The sequence below is a fragment of the Meleagris gallopavo genome, chromosome 5, assembly GCF_000146605.3.
Source record: "Meleagris gallopavo isolate NT-WF06-2002-E0010 breed Aviagen turkey brand Nicholas breeding stock chromosome 5, Turkey_5.1, whole genome shotgun sequence".
Taxonomy (NCBI): Eukaryota; Metazoa; Chordata; class Aves; order Galliformes; family Phasianidae; genus Meleagris; species Meleagris gallopavo.
The window spans coordinates 44,074,823-44,096,962 of NC_015015.2; the positions used below are offsets into that span (position 1 = coordinate 44,074,823).

The 22,140-nt window shown below is 41.3% G+C and overlaps 1 protein-coding gene across 1 annotated transcript in view; it reads right to left on the minus strand.

The window, feature by feature from the left end:
* The window catches only part of ITPK1 (inositol-tetrakisphosphate 1-kinase), a 67,501-nt gene continuing 45,361 nt past the window's right edge, over nucleotides 1-22,140 (minus strand). The window contains exons 5-9 of the mRNA XM_031553656.1: nucleotides 20,281-20,321; nucleotides 15,366-15,531; nucleotides 13,403-13,470; nucleotides 11,807-11,969; nucleotides 1-6,323 (exon numbers count right to left, since the gene is read on the minus strand). Coding sequence (XP_031409516.1) covers nucleotides 6,001-6,323; nucleotides 11,807-11,969; nucleotides 13,403-13,470; nucleotides 15,366-15,531; nucleotides 20,281-20,321 — 761 coding nt within the window. The 3' untranslated portion in view covers nucleotides 1-6,000. The remainder of the gene's footprint in view (nucleotides 6,324-11,806; nucleotides 11,970-13,402; nucleotides 13,471-15,365; nucleotides 15,532-20,280; nucleotides 20,322-22,140) is intronic.

Here is a 22,140-nt window from a genome sequence, read left to right on the forward strand (position 1 = left end):
GTAAACCATGATTTTATGTTTTTTTTTTTAAATCATTCTAGGTAAATTTAAGTACCAAATGGGAATCCCGTTTCAGAAATCATAGTGAAGAGAGGGCTGAAGCAAATCACAAGACGCACGTGTTAACACTGTACAGTCGGATTTGAACACAGATATTGACAAACTTGTGAAACCTGGCACAGATGAATGGTCCCTAGGCCTCAGCCATGCTTAAGTCGGCACAGCTGGCATGCGAAGGAGAATTCCAACATGAATCCACATGTGAAGGGCCACTTGTCTCAGAACTGCTGGGATTCCAAGGAACTATTACTTGATTTTAAGAATGACTGCATCTTAGTATATGGTTCTCACAAAGGTATACACAAGCCGTATCACATACTGCATGAGAAATAAATAATAAAAGATACATCTAATACAGCTTTTATTTATTTATTTTTTACAGCACTGACTTTACAAGAGGATAAACAACTCATTTTTAGGGGCTGCTAACATCTGAAACAAAGTCATCACTATTTTATACTCAACATATAGTCAACCTTTTAATAACTTTATATATGTATATATGACTTTTCACACAAAAATGTTAAAATAATTTATATCTAAAAACTACTGTGTAAAGAACGAAGGAGGAAATAAAAAGTGGGTTTCTTTAAAAAGGATGGAAGAGGAAGACCTGAATTTCACCAACTCCATTCACTGTCCCAGCTATTTCTAGAGTTTTAAGAGATTTCCAGGCCATCAATCAGAACTTCGTAACGCTCAGGAGCCCCCTGCAAACTCCAGGCATGCTGGACAAGGCCACTGCCTACTGAGCTCATGGCCCACAGACAACTGCTGGCATCAGCCCCAGTGGATTCAGGGTGAGAAAGGCGGAGAGAAAACATCTCCCAAGATTTCTATAAAAATAATGGAGCCAACTCCTGGCCCATTGGTATCACAGTGTCCCCTGGCCAGGACTTTATCCCCAATCCTCACCTACCTCTTCTCATCCCTCTTCTTCATCACAGAGTACATTTTTTTTTACAGTGATTTTTTTCTTCCACAGGGAAACTGTACTACCAGCAGGAATGGACCAGACCCCAAGAGTTCCCTGTATACACAGCAAGACCACTTTGGAGCCTGTGCTTGCTACAGATGCTATCATGCCTGTGTTGCCAAGGGAATTACCATTCTAACACTTTCATCTGCACCTGGACCCTCTCAAACTTCAACAGACGTTAGCAATTAGTGCGGCCATGTAAACATAACAGCATCCACAAAGGATGTGAAACCCACTCCATCAGAAGCTCAACTTTTGATGGCTTGGGTCCACATCGGGTGAATAGGGAAAGGAAAGGTAGTGAAGATGTGGGAAGTACTTTTCTGGAGGTTACATTCCTCTGAAATAAGTATTAAAGCAATATTACAAATAAAATCACAATGCGTGTGTCACACATGAAAGCGAGAGGAGATTATATTAAAGGAAATATTTTAATCTACACAAAGCATTTTCACATCCTGCTATTACGAAACATACAGCTGCAACACCATAAAGTAATCGTATACTGAATACAAAAATCAATACATCTCTGACCAGAAGGAGGGAGGAAATGAAAATTAGCGAAGTAATGCAAGTGAACTCCTGCAGTATGCACATGGGGAGACCACTACAAACTCAAATTAGACTCTATTCACTAACAAACCCAAACCTAGGATTTTCTGCACCACTCTGCAAGGTAAGGCTGCACGCGAGTGTGAAAGTCTGACCCATGGTCACTGCTGCCACACCAAGACTTTGGGGAAGCCATGTTAGCTGAATTGCTGCTAAGTCCGGAATTTCTTTTTGTTGGATGGAAACAGAAGTTTCCATTTCCCTTTGTTTTGCTGGTTTTTTTTGGTTTGTTTGTTTTTTTTTTTTTGGCCAGTTAACTCAAACACCTTTGGCCGTCTGCATTCAGTTGCTCTTGCCTGTGCCTTGCCATTCCGATCCATGCACTTCCCATGCAATCACTACTAGACTGGGCACAGCCCACGGTTGGCTGAGGAACAAACATCACCCCTCAGCTTGAGCCATCCACCTTACTTCCCTTCTCTCCTGGGGCTCCAGGGTGAAGCTCTTTGTTCGTGCCCATCTATGAGAACAGCAGATGAAGCCGATGGTTCTTACCTGAGCAAGCTGTTGCAGACTCCTCTGTACAAACACTGACATGTTCCAAATGGGGATCTCCAAGCAAATTTCTCATTCCAATGGTCTGAATAGGTCTGGAAGAGCCAGACACACGGTTACCAAAGGCAGAACAGCTGCAGGCTAAGGGTGTCACCCCTGGCACACGTGGTCAGGCTGCATTTCTGCACTGGGTTTTCTGTATGACCCAATTGTCCTGATGCAGTCACTGCAAACCCGATGTAACATGGCAGTGTCAGCTAGAGGGAGAGGATGGTGGTGATGGTTTTGCATTATGTGCACTAATAATACCATTCAAGTTCTCCTCAACAGGGGATAATCTTCACCTTCTGAAGTCAGCTACATAATTATAGTGAAAATCACAGTCAAACCTCCTCCATCACACTGACACAAAACCTGGAGAACATTCCAGCCAAGATAATGGTGTTCTTGTGGACTGATAACAGTCAAGCAGAAAAGAAGCAGATCCATAAGAAGCTAACTGGTGACCACATCATTTTAACTTAATTGCTCCAATCAACACAGCAGCAATAGCTATGCCTCTGAAAACACAGCAGAACCTTTTCTAACCCACAATAACAGAATTCAAACAAGATGTTATGGAAAATCTCCCTCAGATTGTCTGCAATTTTAAGAGCGAGGCTATTATATGGTATTGTCTAATATTAGTACATCTCCTTACTTTAAAAGAAAACAAAAAACAAAACAAAACAAAAAAACACACACACACACAAAAAAAGGAAAAGACTACAGAACAAGAACTAAACTACTGTGAAACTTATCATAAATCAAAGCCATCCTAAACTTATCAAATGAGGCAGTAATTCAGAAAAGCACTTTAGCACAGGCTTAACAACATATGTGTGCTCGAACGTTTTGCAGTAATGTAATTACATGTCTGGACACTTGGTAATTTACAGTTTTGGCTTTTAAAAACTGGTCTCCTGATTGGCCCATGTGATTGGGCAGCACTCTAACATATGAGCCACAACAACAATTTCGGCAAGGAAATATAGCAATACAGCAATCGCATGGTAATTTAGGAGAAAACTCTATTGTAATGCCACATCACAACAGGTACTTGCATATCTGCACCTGGTAAATTAAAGTGATACAGATACATTTGATAAATAAGAAATAAATTACAGACTATGGGAAAAATGTCACTGATCACACCAATGACCTAAACTTCTTCTCTACTTACAGCCAAGGTCTGGAGTAATATTTAAATATAGCATTTTTGTAAGCCTTCAGAGAATTACAAAATAAACTTTTAACAATCATTTGTAAACAAGTTTAAAATGCACAATTATATTTCAGTAGTTTATTTTGGAGAAATAAAGCAGTGCAAAATAGGCCAACCAAAATTCAGAAGGCAGCCAGGAAAATAAAATTCTCATTTGATGTTCTAACTAGGAAACAGCATACAGACATTTCAATTGGATCCGACACTCAGATTCATGTAAACATACTTTGAAAGGTCTCGAGTTACTAACCCAGCTTTAACATCATCGCTTTTTCCCCACCACCAAATTAAAAACAAAACAAATCAAAACAAAACAACCCCAAGCCATAATAAAGGGAGCAAAAGGCAAGTCTACAAACACTCCACCAGCTGGTTACAAGAAAGTACCATACAAAAATAAGCACTGGCAAATTTCTTCCTGAGGGTATCTTTTGTTACACGCGTAACATAAAAACACTTTTTATTTTCAACAAACAAAAACAAACCCCAAACTGTAGATGTCAATTTTATTTCAGTCACGGCTTTATGAAAGGTTTGGTCTATCAGGAATACTCGTATAAACCCACACCTATGTACATCTGACTCACTCACACCACTACGACCCAGACCTGCAAGCTGCACTCAATGTGGGGTTCAGCAGCCTCGAAGCATACAGGGATTGCAAAGAGAGCCCAGCTCAGGGCTGGTCTGCAACAGAATAGGAAGTTGGCTGTAATTATGTGCACCCTGGAATTGTACAGGTACCACACTCACGAGGTCCTCCCCTCTTGTGTAGACTGTCCTCAGAAATGCAAACCCAGCTACAGAAATTTTCCTACAATGGCACTTGCGGAACAAACCCAGTGTCTTCCAGAGAAAAATGAGCTTACATAAAATAACTGCTACACAATGCTCTCCATAATGCCCTCTCCTCCAGGACCAGTACAATCAGGTTAGGATGGTGACACTTTCTATACAGTTTACTGCTCTCTCCATGGTCTGCCCAAGCTTTAAGCTCTAGATCATCTCCTTTTGAGTAGTAATACATTTCCTTTCAATCTAATACAGGATACTAACAAACTGGCATGAAATGCTGCAGTGATGGGTGCTTCATAAATATCTGCTACAGAAAGCTAAAGACTACCATACCTGCAAGCTATGAGCTGAACAAGGACATTTTCTTACTACCACGCCTCTTAAATACATTTTAGGGCTTATATGGGAAAGAGAAGGCCACTCAGTCTACCAAAATAGTGTCTACGTTCTCAGCACCGATAGAGTTGGTTACTTTCAGTTTAGTGTTCAGAATTGGCAAAAGCTGCAGGAATGCTCAATGGCAGAAAATGCAGCTATGCTAGAAGATGCAAAAGCAGGTGAACACTGTAGGTTTACTGCACATCTCAAGAGACAGAATGTGGCTGCACTATCGCTTACAAACAGTGTGAAGCACCACTGTAAATTACCACACAGCCCATCTGACAGCCTCACCTGGCAGCTGGAGCACGATATGCTACATAGAACTGCTGTCTCACACAAAGGTACTCATTCTGCATACATTTCATTTGCAAAAGAAAAATAGCAGCACCGTGGATCTGTGGAAGGCAGCAATTGTGTTACACCCAGGTGCACTGCTGTAAGGAGAATGCGTGGCTCTGGTTGGCAGCCTTTTAGCAGAGCTGTCCCAGAATCCTCATAAGTGTAATGTAGGGAGGATTAAATTCTCTGCTCAGAGATGAGCTGCTCTTCTAGCAGGTGATGGAAAGAATGTTGTTTCATCAATTAAATCACTCAATTTAACTACCTGCACCTCTTTTTCAGCCTCTAGTCTGCCTGGATCAGACATATTTCACTCTTGGCAAGTGTAGCCAGAAGCTGCTGGTGACTAAAGCAAGGAGGCCTGGGGTAAAGCTGTGAAGCAGGAACTGGGGTGGCTGCTTGGTACTGAGCCCTTAACAGCCGGCATGCTCGGTCCCATCAAAGTGCTGTGGCTCACAGCAAGCTCTCTGTCAATACCCTGACAGTGCTGCAAGAGATTTGGTTTAGCGATACTGAAGTTGTCTGAGCTTTCTTTTGCAATGGCCTAGCTGGAAAAAGGAACGGGAGTATTTTAGGCAAAAATCTCTAGCACTGTTACATTCATACATTCCATTTCAACATTATTATCTCCTTGATACCATGAGGTCCGATTTTAAAATGCTGGTCACCAGTGATTACAAAGAACAATAGAAACAAAAGAGCAACCCTCCCACAATGAAAGGTCTAGTGTTAAATCCCATGCGTGTGTGTAAACTCACTACAGATTTACAACTGGAATCTGATGAAGTGGATCTGAATCACTTTCTCACCCTCTCCTTTTCAGACCATTTCATCAGCAAATCAGGTTAAATCAAATGGAAGGTGGGTTTCTTTTAATTGTTATTTTGCTTTTTTTTTTGTTTTGTTGTTTTCTTTTGGTTTTTTTTTTTTTTGGTTTGGTTTGTTTTTTTTTGTTTTTGTTTTTTGTTTTTTTTTTTTTGTTGTTTTTTGCAATTGTACTATTACAGCCTGATCTGGTTCTGGGACCACAATTTGTATCCCTGCGGCTTTTTCCTCAGTTCATGGCATCAGCAAGTTACTGGGAGGAAGCTTTCGTGGCCAACGTGGCGACGCAGTGCTGCTGGAAGCTGGGGGACACTGCTGAGTTGCAGCCTAGTCTCTGGTGTTGCAGTTTTACTGAGCTGTTGGTCTCGCTCTCCACAATCCACGAGGAGTCTTTTCCCATGACGCTGAGGCAGCCCGTGCTCGCACAGCATATCCGCTCGTCCATGATCCCGCCGGTCTGCTCAGCCAGGAGCTTGCTACGGTTTAGCTGGGTCACCTCAGGTGCCTGACCCTGCAGGACAGCAGCTATGTGGTTCAGGAGATCTGTGAAAAACTCGGAAACGCCCTCATAACCTGAAAAGGGGAAAAACAAAGAAGAGGAAGAAAATGCAGCTGAGTAGTTTCTGTACGCTCTTCGAATGCTTCTTCTCCCATTTTATTTCTTTGGCTGTCCTCGACCTACCACTGATAATAAAAAAGCTTTTTTCCATGATGCCACTGTGACTGAAAGCACAAGCAGGCTAGCATAGAAGGGAACAGAGATCCTTGCTGCTAAAATACTTCCGTCCAGACAGTTCAATAAGAGGCACTAGATCACTTCTCAGATTTTCTGCTTCCTTTTCCTCCCACATACATATGTATATATATAATTTTAGGTACATCCTATCATTTGTTTCCAAGTCGCTTTTCCCTAAGTTACAAACTCTGTGTTGTAGCACCAATTTTCTGCACCCTGTTGCTAGGATTTACTACAAAAGCGCAGGTTCCTTGAGGGTCCATACCCTCTATAATCTCCCAGCAACCTCTCACTTAGGGGAACCTCAAAGAAGAGCAAAGCAGGCCCTGCTCCCTACAGAAAGGCAGTGTCTGACTGAAAGAAGCAGTGTGGTGCTTGTCTAATCTAACCTAACTTAGCACTCAAAACATGTTCCCTGCTATGAACAACGTCTAAAAACACAGTCAAGGAGACTAAATATATTTAAATGATGCAGCATTGGGCAGAAACAGCAGGATCTGGGGTCAGCACTGAAACCAACTTTCTGTATGGTTCTGTTATGAGATTCCCAGACAATTCATACTGAGGGTTTAACAAGTGCCTTGGCTAAAACAGATGGTCAAATAACAGGAGATACTACATTTTTTTGTGACAGCAGGTGTACAGAGTCTTGGTTTATTTTAAACTCTGGTATAGACACAATTTTATTATTACATTCATTGTAAAATTGAATCAGACATGCGACATGTCTATATAATGTCTTGAAATGGACCTTAGCTACTACTGCATTAGCTGAAATTGGTATCAGTTTGATTTAGTATTTGGAGGTGATGTGACATTCAGTGTATTAAATGGGCTAGGCTGATTGTTTCTGAATGCCTATAAAAGTATTTTGAAGGTGACCTAATATTAATATAGGAGACTAAAGCAATAAATGGCAGTTTAAAAGTTCCACATGAATAGCACACACTCACACAGATCACCACGACAGCAGAACTGCAGACCACAAATAAATGCACATTTTAGAACACTTTTAGTAACATGACTAGAGGGCAGAAGAGCCATAAATAATTCAATTTGAATCTCCCTTCTGTGAAAGCCAAATTCCTTTGGCAATAAGAAACCAACTTCCTGAAAAACACAAGGTAAGAGGACAATTCAACCTTGAGATAAATGTGGTGGTTTTGCGGGGTATTTATAACCCACACGTTAATTAACTAACTCTTACTTAGGCTGCCACACTGCTTTGGATTTTACTGCACTCTCTCACAATTCTCTTAGGTACTCCCAAACAGGTCTCATATCTCTACTGGTTTGTGTGACAACAACTCCCAGTTTTCCTCTCTCAAAGACCCTTACACAAATTCACCAAACAAATCGGCTATTTAAAACCTTCCAGGTGACCCACATTACAACCCACCCATCAGCCAGGGACAGCCAAGGCTCTTGCAGTCGGCCATGGGAGCCAGAACAAGAGCTCCACCTCTCTGATAGAGACGCTTGTTATGCTTTCTTGCTTATGTAAAAGACATGGGATTAGCCTTCAAATCTACTCAGAGTGCTCCTGGCTCCCTGGGAATAAGCCATCTCCATAGTAACAGCTTTAATATTCAGAGAGGAGACCCATAGACCCTAGATGGTTTTATGTCTGCTTGATGAAAACAAACCAGCCTTGTCTGAGGGCACATGGTAAACTCACAAAGAAGTGGCTTTAAATATTTAATGGGAATAAGAAAGCCAGTTACAAAGCCCTGAAATCAGCAGATGTTACAGTGTAAGAAAGCTATACATTTCATACATTTGCAGTGCCAGCCCACTGCACACTGCATGGAAACTCTTAAATAATTCTGCTTGGTCACTGAGAAGAAAGTTCTTATAGCAAAAAAATAAGTATAAAAGCATACAAGGAAGGGAGGAAGAGGACAAATGTGTCTCAGCTCCTGATCCACAAGACGGGGATGACTGCAAACTGTCAATATTGGCTCACCCTGTTCCCTGACTGCTGCTGCACATCTTTCAAAATGACAACTGTGGGACATTACTGTGCTGCGACAATAAGGCATCAAGAAGGGTAACTGAAATTATGCCTTCAGAGATTACTGGTAACAAAGTCAGGGCTCACATTACACAGGGAATCAGACAGAGGACATCTAAAACACAAGCAGTATGGATCATGATGCTACAAGCACTACGCTAACATAACCCTCTGAAACCACTATGGAAATACCTGTCAGTGTGAAGCCTGCATTTTGCTGTGATGAAAACAGTCTCTAGTGTTCTCTGGCAGAGCACAGATAGGAAGGAAGTTTGTCCAGGAACTCCACAGAAAACAAGCACCCTGTCTGCTTGAGCTTTGCAGAGCCACTAAGTGCCCACGAGCACTTTTAAGCTAGTGTTACACTAACTTAGGTATTACGCTCCAGATTTTTAGCAGACTTTCCTTAAGCTGGCAGATACTCTGATTTTCTTCATCTTCCCTAGGGCAAAGAGAACTGGATAGCCCACAGCCTGCATTTGTGGCAGCGTGCTCATACACACAAACCGTGTGCCCAGACCCAGGGCCTTGCTTCCCAGCTACCACATAAGAGCATCCAGAACAGCAGCTCACACATCCCGCTGGCAGGCTGCTGCTCAGGCTTGCTGAGATCAGCTGCTGTGATGCAACAGCAGGCTTCATGGAGCCCCTTCTCTGTTACCTGAGGTCAGACAAACATAAAACCCACATGCTACGTGACAGACCTACAGTTAAATATCCCAGCTGGTAACCACAGCTAAATATAGCCCAGACAGTTTTCTATATAGCAGGAGACACAATAGGGCTTTTAGACATTTATCTTTAACACCTTTCCCAACTGCCACTAATGCTAAATGAAGTAGATAACAGACAACAACATCCTCCTCCAGGTACACCTACTCTGAATTCTAATGTTCAATTAATCTCAATATGATATCCATGAATTGGCAAGGTCAAATGAGCTCCAAGCTGGGTAGACATGAAAGAGAATGCACAAGGAAGCCAAACCTCTGGGCAGCTGGGGAAGGCTTTGGTCAGGCCTGGCCCCAAGATGCAGCTAGAGCTCCGTGAAAGAGGCTGAAAAGATACCTCTTTCTCTCCCTCCCCACTAAGCAGCAGTACTTCAGGTCCCCAAAATGTCTAATTTGGCTTCCATTTAGATCTACTGCAATCCTTCCAGGACAGAAAGACTAGAGGAAGAAGAGAGGGAAAGCCCCTTCCACAGATTGCATGGTTTGAACTCACTGCTGACACAACCCATCAGGGACTCCTTTGAGCAGTGCTGATTTTCAGCTTCTCATTAGCAAAGAGTTGGCTCCATTGACGAAGTCAGTCCTTGCAGCTACTCATCTTTGAATCAAACTGGCCCACAGAGGGAAATGCATCTGCCCTGTCTGAATGTGCTTTTGAGCCAACAGGGATACATCTCTGTGTTGAGATGTAAATTTTCTTCTGTTGAATTTTACTCTGTTACTTCTCCTCTGATCTTAGCAGCTTTAAGATCAGTCTATCTCTCTCTCAGTTCTGCTGTCTTTTACAGATTTGAATATTGCTTTGCTTGCCCTCAGCCTTCTCTTGCATATGTCTAGTCCCTGCTGTTGTCCTCTAGACTTTCTCCAAGCAGTTTTCAACACTCTTTGCCATGGTGATAGAGTCAGTAGCTATCTTCACAAGGTCACTATAAAAAAAAAATCCCATGTGCAATAAAATGTAGAATTGTGCACAAGAAGCTTTCCTGTGCTCCCAAGTATCTTGAAAAGAATACTAAGTTAATGTCTATTCAAAGCCTAATTACTGTGCAGATTGAAATGCAGGACTTGCATTGAATATCAAAAACTGTTGTATTAGGATAGACATACAGCAGAGCACAAGGCTATAGGCAGTTCTGCAAGGTGATGCCACTACAAGGAAATATTATGCCTGTTTAAGTTGCTAAATTTGCCACTAGCTGTTGCCCAGTCTGGACTTTTCAATGTTTCAAGAAATTCAGTAGTTTGGTCTGTGCAAAGCACCAAATTTGAAACAGTATCTGCAAATAAAAAAATCATCTAAAAGTACAGAATGCAAAATATTGCAAAATGTAGGATTGAAAAAGAGATGTCCTGCACCACTCATTTCAATATCCAGTTTCTGAAACAGGAACCTTTTCATAAAGCTGATTTGGCTCTATCTGACTTCTGATTTAGGTAGTTTCATTGCTCTTGGCAGAAGATAGTTTTCATGGATTTGCAGACTGCATCAACAGCATATGGTGGAACCAGGCAGCAAAGTGATCTGTGAATAGCAGGCCTGAAGGTTTGAGAGAAAGCCAGTCACAGACAGGAGAGGCACAACAGGGCAGCACTGGGATTGAGGACTTGGATTGAAAGATTAAGAAAATTGGTGATTTAGGGCAAGACTTCTAGATGTGAAGATATCTCAGTCATACTGAAAATTAAATGATAAGCTAAACAAACTATGTAACAGCCTGGCTACGTCTCTGAAAACAGACAAGACTATTCAAGTAATGATAGCAATATTTTCAGAGAAAAATTCTATGTAGAACAGCGTCAAGAGATGATATAATCTTTTCCTATGTTAGGTTACCGAATCTAGCACAGGTGACAGAGCATTTCTCTCTGCTGTTACACACACTTGTAACTCCTAACAATTTCAGTGGTCAAGGATTTTGTTCAGCTGCTTCCAAGGCATATAATGCACTAAAGAAGCGGACAAATTTTCACATGTGCATTCTATTGTTTTATTCCAGGATACGCTTATGAGAGCCTTCAAGGATATTTAAAACTCTATAGCAACTCCTCCGCAAATGCAATCTTCCTTAGATTCCTCCTATTGTTGCTTTTGCGCACAAGACATCTTTCCACAGGAGAATCAATTTGCACAGGAAGAGATTTTCAAGGGAACAGTTTGCTACTTCCACCCCCTCAACACTTTTAATGGTACAGAGTCTAGAGAAAAATAATCTTAGACGCTTTCTTAAAATAGAATTTATTCTCTCTTCGTTTTCAGAATGAAAAACAGACCTAGAAAGTTCAAGCCCAGCACACAGCCCTGTGCTTCAGTTCCTGAGCAACAGCTCAGCACAACAGCTAGCCACTAAACTTTGACTGCATCTCCTAAAAGCTACTATTTCAGTAGCACATTCCATATCTAAACTAGGACTTTGTCCTTGCTAGATTAAACACTATCTGATTTCTGTACAATTCTGCATGCTGCTCTCCCTTTCCCCACCTGAGAAATAATTATATGAGACACTGGCAGCAAAACTTAACACTAAGCACACACTGCGTGGGTTCTGGATAGCGTGAGTAGAAAGGCCTTTCTCACCTGGGAATGCATTTATATCAATGACTGCATGCTGCCCAGTCTGATTGTTAATGATGATATCGATTCCAAAGAGGGAAACTCCCAGAGCTTGCCGCAGTGCCTTAGAGATTTCCCGGATGACGTCATCATCTGGCCGCTCAAATACTCCTTCGATTTTATCCAGCTATAGAGGAGAAGGACACATTACTAACTGAGTCTGAAGCAGTCTTTTAAGTGCAAAGCTTAAATTTCATTTCCAGGTCTAATATCCACCAAACTGCAGAGAACTGGTAGCACAAAAGAGAAACAGGAATTTCTTTAATAATTCAGAATCCTACATACAGCAGAAGTTCACCTACTCTAAAGCATCTAGTTCTTTGTTTCATATTGGTGCAGTTCCTTAAAATATGCGACAGTGTAGGAATAAATGGAGAACCACTATTTTAAGTACTAAATCTTTACCTTAGAAAAATAAATTCAGCCACCCTGTGCTGCAGCTGTTCTGGATACAATTCTGTTATTACAAGTAGATTATGGCCTGCCTGTGGGACTGATAAGACAGACTTGTACCTGCTAGCTCCATCTGAACTATACAGCACAACTCTGCTGGTATCTTCAAGGCAGCAGGCTAATTCAAAGTGGATAGCTTTTGTGTGAATTTTCATCTATAAGTTATTCTACAGACGTGTACTATCAAGAATAATTTAGATTACTTATGACTGGAAGATGTAATTTTTTTCACGTTTTAAACAAGAGGTTATGCAGCAGACACTGGCACGCTTACAGAAATGTGCATGGAATATGTATGTGCATGAGAGAGGTGGCAGGTAAGCCACAAGAGCATATTCTCTACATAAACTTAAACGTAAATTTACCCACCAAGGGATTTACAAATAGCACAATTACAGCTTTAAAATTTTACACATGCACATTTTGCACACAATTTAAATTAATCACTGCTGACTAGAGAACTATTCCCAAATAGAGTTCGTGAAACAGAAAAGAATCTGAAGACTCAGAGATTTAAAGGACTCAGTCCTGCAAAGTAACTTTCACAGCAGTAGAGTACCTGAGGCCTTATTTGGATTCATATGTACAAAGCTTATTAAAAGGCGTGGTAATGTGAGCGTTAATCCATGCCACCTGCTTGCATGGCTAGACTCAGAAGACCCCAGAAATGGTCCTTTGGTTGCAGCTCAGCAAAGCCTGCACTGCAGTCAGCTACTGATCCTCTATGGTCCTGTCCAATGCATTTTCTCTGAATTTTTACCATTTGTCTTTCCTCACAGAACTGAGGATGATTTATGCCTATGAAGCTCTCTAGACAGGGAATGGGCAGATATTTGTATTCAGAAACTTCTTCTCTTTCTCCCCGGCTTTGGGGAGTCCAGGCCTGGTGTGTAGCAGACAGGCCTGCTGATCAGTGCTTCCTCACCAGAGCTCGGTAAGGAATACCAGAGGGACACACAGCCATGCTGGTTCATTATATTGAACAGACCTCAGCCGGCAACATGGAGGCAGACAACTTAAGGAGAGCTGCTAACTACCAGCACTTTGATAAGAAAGGACTAGATAGTCTTCCAGTTATGCTAGAGGAAGAAGAACAAGTATACTTACAGCTGTTAAGACAGATGATGATTCTGGCTTTGAGACATTGTGGCTGTTGAAGAATATCGATTCTCTGTCTGGAATTAAAAGAAGGGTGTAAATAGATGTATAGAGGATTTTAATTTCCAAAGGATGAGTGCAAAGAACAGCAGATGGCACTGCGGCCCAGGGAATCCAGTCTTGATCAATACTAGATAGTTCCCTGCACCATCTGCCCTGAAGTATGCTCTTACTCACAGCTTGGCTATGAGCATAGGCAGCAAAACATGGCCCGGGCCAGCCGTGGTTTCCAGACTTCAGCCCTCAGTTAAATAGAGCTATGAGAGGTTAATAAAAACTAGTTTTGATTCATCTATTAAACAAAATCAATTAATAATGAAGTTAATTTCTACCAATTTGATACATTCAATAATGACTGCTCAGATCAGAAAGCTTGCTGGCCTCTGACATGACATTTAAAAGCAGCCACAGGGCCGCATACGATAAAGATGGGAGAACCATGACAAGCAAACTTAAATCCTCTCTAAAGTCTGAGACCATTACATTCTCTTCTTGCTTTTCCTCCCATTCTGAAAGGCCCTGTACTTTCAGACAGTCAGGTCCAGGGAGTGCCTCACAACCCATATTAGGTAGGTACTTGTAGCCCAGAACTCTACTAAAATGGGAAAGAAAGCCAGAAACTTACCCTAATCTGCCCACCCAATGCATTTTACATAAACTTCCAGACAACTTTAAGGTTTTACACTAATGGATAAGATATTAGCAAAGGCATTTTTAAAAAGATGCCTTAACATATTCTCCTCCACAAAACCACAGTCAGTCATAGTATTTTATATGAACGCAGCCTACTTCATTTGATCAGGACACACAGCACACCTAAAAGTAAATATATCTGACCTACTGCCATAGACACCTACAGACAAGGTTTTTTTTTACCAGGATCCTACTGAACTCCACATAAACTAACAAAGTATATCCTTGTGTGTGGAAACAATGGTGAGCACACACTGATATATTAAGATTAGCAGAAATCACTACAAAAAGTCACAAGAAATTGGCACTTGTTTGTTCATCTCCTTCAGCTTGATCCCTTTCACTCCTGCTACCTGCTGGATTTTTCCACTTGCAGGACTCCATCCACCATGAGCTCCAGGGAGCAGCAAGCATTTTAACAGCCTATGTACACTTAGTGTGGCACAGACTGAAGAAGACACATCTTTGCCTAAGAAGGACCCTGTCTGTGTTCATAACTGTTCACTGTTAGAGAAATCCATGTACTGCTAATTCCTTCTTGCTTCTGATGTCCCACTGAATGTAGATCTCAAGTCCATCAAAAGGAAGGAATTCTTTTTCCATACAGGAAATTTTAGAATCTTCTTATGAAAACCTTTCATGTGACTGCTCTCTAGTAACATATAGCAGGATCACTGTTCTTACTGACGAGACCATTCCTCCTGTTCTCCAACAGCTGGTATCCACGAAACAAAGAGACTTGCACCAAGGTTTACAACAATGGGTCTCATATTTCGGGGAAAGCACAAGTGATTTTGAATTTAAACACACATATATAATCAAGGTAAAAATAGGGAAAGGAAGTTCTGAAGTCATGTAATCCAGGAAATCCTCTCCAAAGCACATCTATAAACAAACTCCGGAACAAATGATGTGACCTTACTAGGAAATCAGAGAATTTCTCCGGCTCCACACTTCCACATTACACAAAACACTGTTTCTAACAGGTAAGACACTGTTTACTGTTGCATAAATATTTACTATATAAATGTCATTCATATATATTCCAGAGTATGTGAGTTATCCCCCTTCTTACAGAAATAATACAGAAGAAATAACATATAAGAACCAGATGTGTTCATTTAATCAACCTTCTCAAAGATTTTTTTGAGCTTCCTTTGAGCTGTTTGTTGCTAAGGCTCTAAGAACAATTGCTTCCTTGTAAACGAGCACCATATACCTGAGATTCCAGCAGAGAAGTTCTTTAAAGATGGTCTCTTCACCACTGTGTAGGATTCCCCAACTACAAACACTTTATACAGCACAGCATTGTGGTTGATGAAACTCTGAATGACGCAAGGGGGGCGGACAGCTTTCAGACCCTCCTGGTTGAAGATGATCGCCATCTGAAAACACACACAGTTGTGCACAAATCTTTCAATAACTTTATATTCACCAACAAGCAGTGAGTGGGAACATCTACTGGTGGATATACATTGACCAAGTGTGGATCCCTTCTCAGCAGCAAGTCCTACATTATTACATTTCACTGACACAAACTCTTCAGACACAACTGACAGCATAACTTTCATTTTCAATGAAAATTTAATCTCAGCTCTTCACAATTTCATTTACCCACTTCTATTAAGAATGCTACTGGAATTACAAGTCTTTAGAAGAAAAAAAATGATAAAATACATGACCATTACAGCCAACCATGTCTGTGCGAATACAAGCTTGTATCATGAGAGTAACAGAAGTGTGAAGGCGTAGGTCTGTGTACTAACAATACAAGTTTTCCTCTGCAGCAGTATTTCCCGTGGTTTGGGTCAGTACAGTGGCAGTGTCATAAGCAATGGGGTCTCACCCACAAAATCAGATAATTTTTTCCAGCACCTAGTAAGAGTACTGCTAGGAAATTTGGGGCCAAGAGTTTTCAGTTTTGACCCATTATTCCAGGTGCACAGTTCTCTTGAAGGAACTGTAAAAAATATGCCACAAAGTCATCAGTCACAAGCTGATTAAGTTACTTTATACCCAGGTGCCCCTAACAGCTGTGAGGATAAACTTAGGTTTGTTCCCCAACCTAAAACTCCTGAGCTATGCTCTCATTGTCTGAATACGAATCTCCCCTCATCACTTCAGTGATGCTGGGCCTTGCTATCCAGAGAGACACAAGAAAATTTTGTTAGTCAGATCAATACGAGTAAGGACCAACCAAGGCCAGAGAATCTGATGTTAGGTTTATCTTCCTTTCCTCTGAGCACAGTTCCCTTGCACAAGTTAGACCATCTTTGGGTTTGACAACTGTAGAGCTGTGAAGCTAACCTTCCATCTCTTATGCCTCCATCTGCCTCATTCAGCACAGGATGTACATTTGCATAAAAGCTCCTTAGCTCCAAAAAATGAGTTTTCGTTCATCCATATTAGTATTTTCTCCCTGTCCTCTTTGCACCTAGTCTTTTACTTGGTATGTAGAACAGCCCAGAGAGGTTGAGAGAATTCCTGTGGATCCCAGAACTCCACAGCAAAGTACAGAATAACACTGGAGCTTCTTGTTTTGGCATGGCACAAATGAGATATCTGACCATGTGCTTCCAGTCAGTTTTTGTACCTTCTGACACAAGCTGTATCTTACTGAAGTCATAGAAATTGGAAGGATTTTAAAAAGAAACTTTTCTGTTTTACGTTCTCTCACTTCTACTTTATATTATATATGATCAGCTACTCATTTGTTGTACATTGTACTGTCATACTGAATTCTTGATAACATCTCTGTTCCTGCATTAAAAATAGTAAATTTAATAGGTTTTGTTAATCAAAAACGTAAGCATGGTAGATGATGTAGTGTCTACACGTTTATAAAAGTCTGAGCTTTTTTTTTTTGTCTTTACCTATTTAACATTCTGCTTTGTTCCTTATCTGGTAGGCACATAGGATCACAGAACCATCTGTATATAAGCACAATAACTCAGAAGATTAACGTTTTCTAAGTTCATGTCAATATAAGCATTCAGTGCATTCTTGCAGCTGATACTCTTATGCTGTCTCTGTTACACCAGATGCCAGCTGTTTGACACACAGACTGAATCTGTGACTGGTGATAACCTGTGCAAGAAACCTACTGTAACCAGCAGCATTGTCCATCAAGACGATTCACAGCAATAACATCATTTACCTTTCACTGGTGGCAAGAACCACTGTTCTTTTCTTTTCCCCCTTGTGCAAAGACAGCTGCCTTTATAATATCTACAATATCATACTGGTAAAAACTATGCTGTTCTTATCCTTCAAGTGTTCTCTGCAAATAGTTAGTTAATTCCTGGAAACCACTCCTTCAGGTACTTGTCACTCTTTTTTTTTCTGGAAGTGTGAAAACCCAGAAAATTTACATTCTCAGCACAGAACCGACCCAAGCTACTAGAAACCACATGAAATCTTTCTTCTGCAAAGCTCTGTCTTGACAGCCCCATGGACTAGCATACAACCCATAAAATTCCCATGGTGCTGTGTTATGCTGGTTCATTGGGATGTCTCATTCCTTCAGCACGCATGAATACAGATCCAGGAATTTGCTTGCAGGGTGTGCTTGCCCTTTGTCATCTAGCACAGACCTGCTGTATCTAGCAGTAACATGGGAATAATACTTTGTATCATAATTTTCAAATGGCATTACTTGTTACAGACACAGAGCTCTTCTAAAGGCAAACCAAAATATCTGGCAGCAAGAAATTATAATGTCAATGTCTTTAAGGACTTCAATCTGAAAAAACAAAAAAAACAAAAAAACAAACACGCAGTGGTTCCTTACTTTTTATTCCTGTCTGCTCAATATTTAGAAAAATACACATTCTGGACATGGTTTTTTCACATCATGGGTCTTACTGATGTTAGCTTTACCAAAGGACAGTTGTGTTTTGACCTACTAGCAGCTGGGAAGGAGAACCTCAAGGCATCATCTCTGTTCAGTTTCTAACAGAAATGGTGCTGGCAAAGTGGGATTCAAATGCTGAGCTGGCTGATGCAATTTGCAGTACAGAAGCCATGTGGAACTGTGGAACACGAATGCTAACAGCACCTGACCTAACTAGTTTGTGCATTCACAGCAAATTATGAAGTCTGCCAGACAAGGCTGGCGCCAAGCCCAAATTCAAGCCCTGTACCTTCAGCTGTCCCCGCTAGCCAATACTTGATCTTTCTGACTAGTCATCTTACGAAGAAAAGCAGATTTCTGACCAGATTGCATTCTAGTTTCAGTGTCAACTTTGCAGTGGGAATATCTCTACAAATTATGCAAATTACCAAAAGCCATAGGAGGAGCCATTAATAAAACATGCAACCATTTCTTCTAGACCTACTATCTTTGAGACAGACTGTATTGTAAACAGCCTATTTATTCTGCACTTCCCTTGCCATTACTGCCCATAAAATAACATTTACAAGACAGTTCTTCTCTGATAATAAATATAGTTTTGGATCACTCCTGAGAATACTTTGTAAACTTTGAAATTGTTGTATGTAAAATACCATGCTAGACTTTAGGCTTTTTTCCAGGAGACCCTTTTTTGCTCTAGTCATAAGTTCATGTGATAAAACGCAGCTTACAATTATATTTCAGTCTAATTTTTGCTCAGAAAATGGAATTCTGGTGAAGGCATGTCTGCACTTTACAAAGGATATATTCACCAGGGAAATGAAAATCAAGGCCTAATTGGACAGGCCTTGAAAGCTTCACACATTCCAGGTTGCACTTGCAGAGGAATACTACACAGGAAAATCAACAGAGAACCAAGTCTTAAATTCATTAACGACCCAGTCCCAAGTGCTCTCAGGAACGACAGCAAAAATTCATAGCAGCTGCTCCAGCAAACTAACAGAACTGTCTGTCATGCTTGTAAAATGATCCAAGCCAAGTTTTAATGAAAAACCTAGCTACATTTTTTAAAGCGCTGTCCATTCAAAAGTTCAGCTGTAGGCATTCTGTTACTCTAGACTGGCATTTTACTTTAGGGCCTTCACTTCCCAGAGATGCTGCAGCAACATACTGCACATTTCAGGAGCAGCTGGGAAACCTGGAACAGTGACCATGTTGCTAACAAAGGAAGCCAGGCGTTCTTGGAGCCAACAGGGAGGACAGGATTCTTAAAACTGAGCTGTGGTATGCAGGAAGGCAAGAAGCACAAATGGAAAAGAATTAAATCAGGACTTGACTTGCCTAAATTTAGAGGAAGCTAAGCTCACAGAGAATGCACTCCTTCCAGGAATACATAACCATTTTAACTGCAACTGCCTTACGGGAATGAGGAAAAGCAGATAATGCTACCAGTTCCGTTCTTCCCACAGCTTCAACCACATTATTACAACTGAACATGCCTGGAAACAGACACTACTTGCTATTCCTGTAGTTTCACTAGGGTCCAGCCTGCCTTTATTCACATCTCTGCTTCATCTGCAGCACAAAACCATTTCTCACCAGTACTATGTATATTTTGGAGGGGAAGCACGGTGGGGCAGAAACTCCCACCCCCTGGTGTAACCTCCTGCCAGATGAGAGGCTGACAAAGGAAATGCCTTGCAGACAGAGCTTGACAACGAACTGTTGGAAGCAAGCGTACAGCTGGACAAGTAGCATGGTTAGGCTGGTACTTTACAAGTATTATAGTCAGAAAGATTATCATGCTGAAAAAGAAATAACCCAGGAAGAAATGCTTACCCGTATCCAAGGATACAGGTTCATGGTTGAAAACTCCAAAAAGGAGGAATCTTCAGAAAGAGATCCTTCCTCAGTGGTAATCAGCCTTTAAATGGGGTCTAGGAGTTTGCCTTCACCTGTGCTCCCATGGCTGACCCAGTCCTTGCCTCAGGTGCCCAATCAGTGGTTGAGGCTGTGACTCAACAGTTCCCATACAGCAAGAAAACTAGATAATAGAAGCTTGAAACTGCTACAATGAGTTTTTATAACAGGAGGTTAAAGATAGATTTGGCTATCTTTCAGATAAACCTAAAAAATACTGGTGTTATTAAACCCAATGAGATGTGTGGGAAGGAGAGTCGTTTGGGCATAGCCCTCATTCTGCCTTCCTAAAGAATCAGAAAGCACCAGCCAAACCGCTGCAAGAGAAGTGGAAATAGAGCTGCAAGAGTTTTTAACTCACCTCATGAGAGTTGGTTCCATGGGCCACTCTGGTTTTACAAACTAAATTAAAAAAAAAAGAAAAAAAGCACCACTGAGACAGGACACACAAAACCCTTACAAATCCATTCCCACCCATACTTAGAATCACTGGAGGCACTGACTGTACCAGATAACACTGACAGCCACTGCTTGAACAGCATCCTCAGTCACTGCAAAGCTTAGTTTGCTCCGACCTCTGCTCTCTCACCTACCCCCTGGAACTGAGATGCAAACAGAAGTCATTTGTAGGGTGAGACAGAGGTGGGAAGCTCAAGAGTTAGTGCCACCACTGGTACTGCCAGCCTGCCCACTCAGAGGGCTTCTCCACACATTTGTGGTTTTGCCTGAGGCTGAAGAAATTTACCTGTACCACAAAAAACTCACTGTCCTGAAAACAAGGGAGCTGGGACACACTGGAAAACAACTGCTTTTCCTGCTTCCCTCTTCCTGGGAAAGGGATGGAGACCAAATAGTCTGAACCAAACTAAGGCACAGTATATTTTTTCACAGAAAATCATGGAGAGAGCTCAGCAGTTCTTTCATCTCCATATTCCTTATCTGCTCTGCATATCTATGCAGTTCCCATTTCCATATCAAAACAGGTAAGAGGGAAGAAAAAAAATGTTCCTGCTATTATGAAATCAGGAAAGAGCTGAAGATCCTGGGAGCCACATGATGTGCAAAGACGGTATTACTTATATGTTAATCAGAGGAGATAAAACTTGCATGTAGTGAGGAGGTGGACAGGACAAGACTTCTCTGGGGGCTGCTGGAAGAATAAAGCTGTCGGGCAAGAGGACAGGCAGCTATGAAGGGTAGATGCCCTGCACTAGAATACAAAATAAGTTGTAACTGGACATATTGGAAGGTGGTGCATGATGTCTGACAGACATATGCTCTAGGAAGCAGGAGAGTTTAGAAAAAACAAATAAATAAAAGAATCGGAAAAAAGCACTCCCACAATGTCACTCTTGTTATTTTTTTAATTTTATCATCATTTAGAGGGACTGACTCAGGCCTTCTGAATGTACAGAATCATAGAATGGCCTGAGTTGAAAAGGACCACAATGATCACCCAGTTTCAATCCTCCTGCCACAGGCAGGGTCGCCAACCACCAGACCAGGCTGCCCAGAGCCACATCCAGCCTGGCCTTTAATCCCTCCAGGGATGGGGCATCCACAACCTCTCTGGGCACCCTGTTCCAGTGCGTTACCACCCTCTGTGTGTACACAGATAATGCTGCTTGATACAATACAGGATCATCACTAACCAGCCTGTACTGAGGATTCAGTGTACATGGGGTAAGGAAGGGGTGTCAAAGCCACTCAGTGGGCTCTAAATTCCTGCTTTCCACTCTAGTTTCAGGACATCTATCTATTTTAGGAGAGAGAGCAGTGAGGGCAAAAGATGCTTTTTCCACACAACTTTACCTCTGAACCTAACAAATGAGGCAAACACCAAGGAAACAAACACCAACTAACCAATTCAGCTCACTTAATACCAGAAATAATAGAATTAAGGAATAAATTAAAGCACGAGCCCTACAACAAAACCTGCTAAAAAGCACAAGATCACAGCAGCTATTTGAGACTGTAGGTCCTTGGAGCATGCGATATATATTTCACACTCATTCTTTCACCCTCCAAAACTATAATTTGCAGCCTGAACCGTGGAAAAGGAGGGGTGGTGGAAAAATGGGCAGTCAGCAAGGGAATGATCTTCTCAAGAAAGATAATGACTGCAGGAAAAATCTCTTGCACAAGTTCAGGACAAGGGCATTTTCCAGGAATACATATTTACTGTAAAGAGGTGTTTAAAGTAATGAACATCAATAAAATG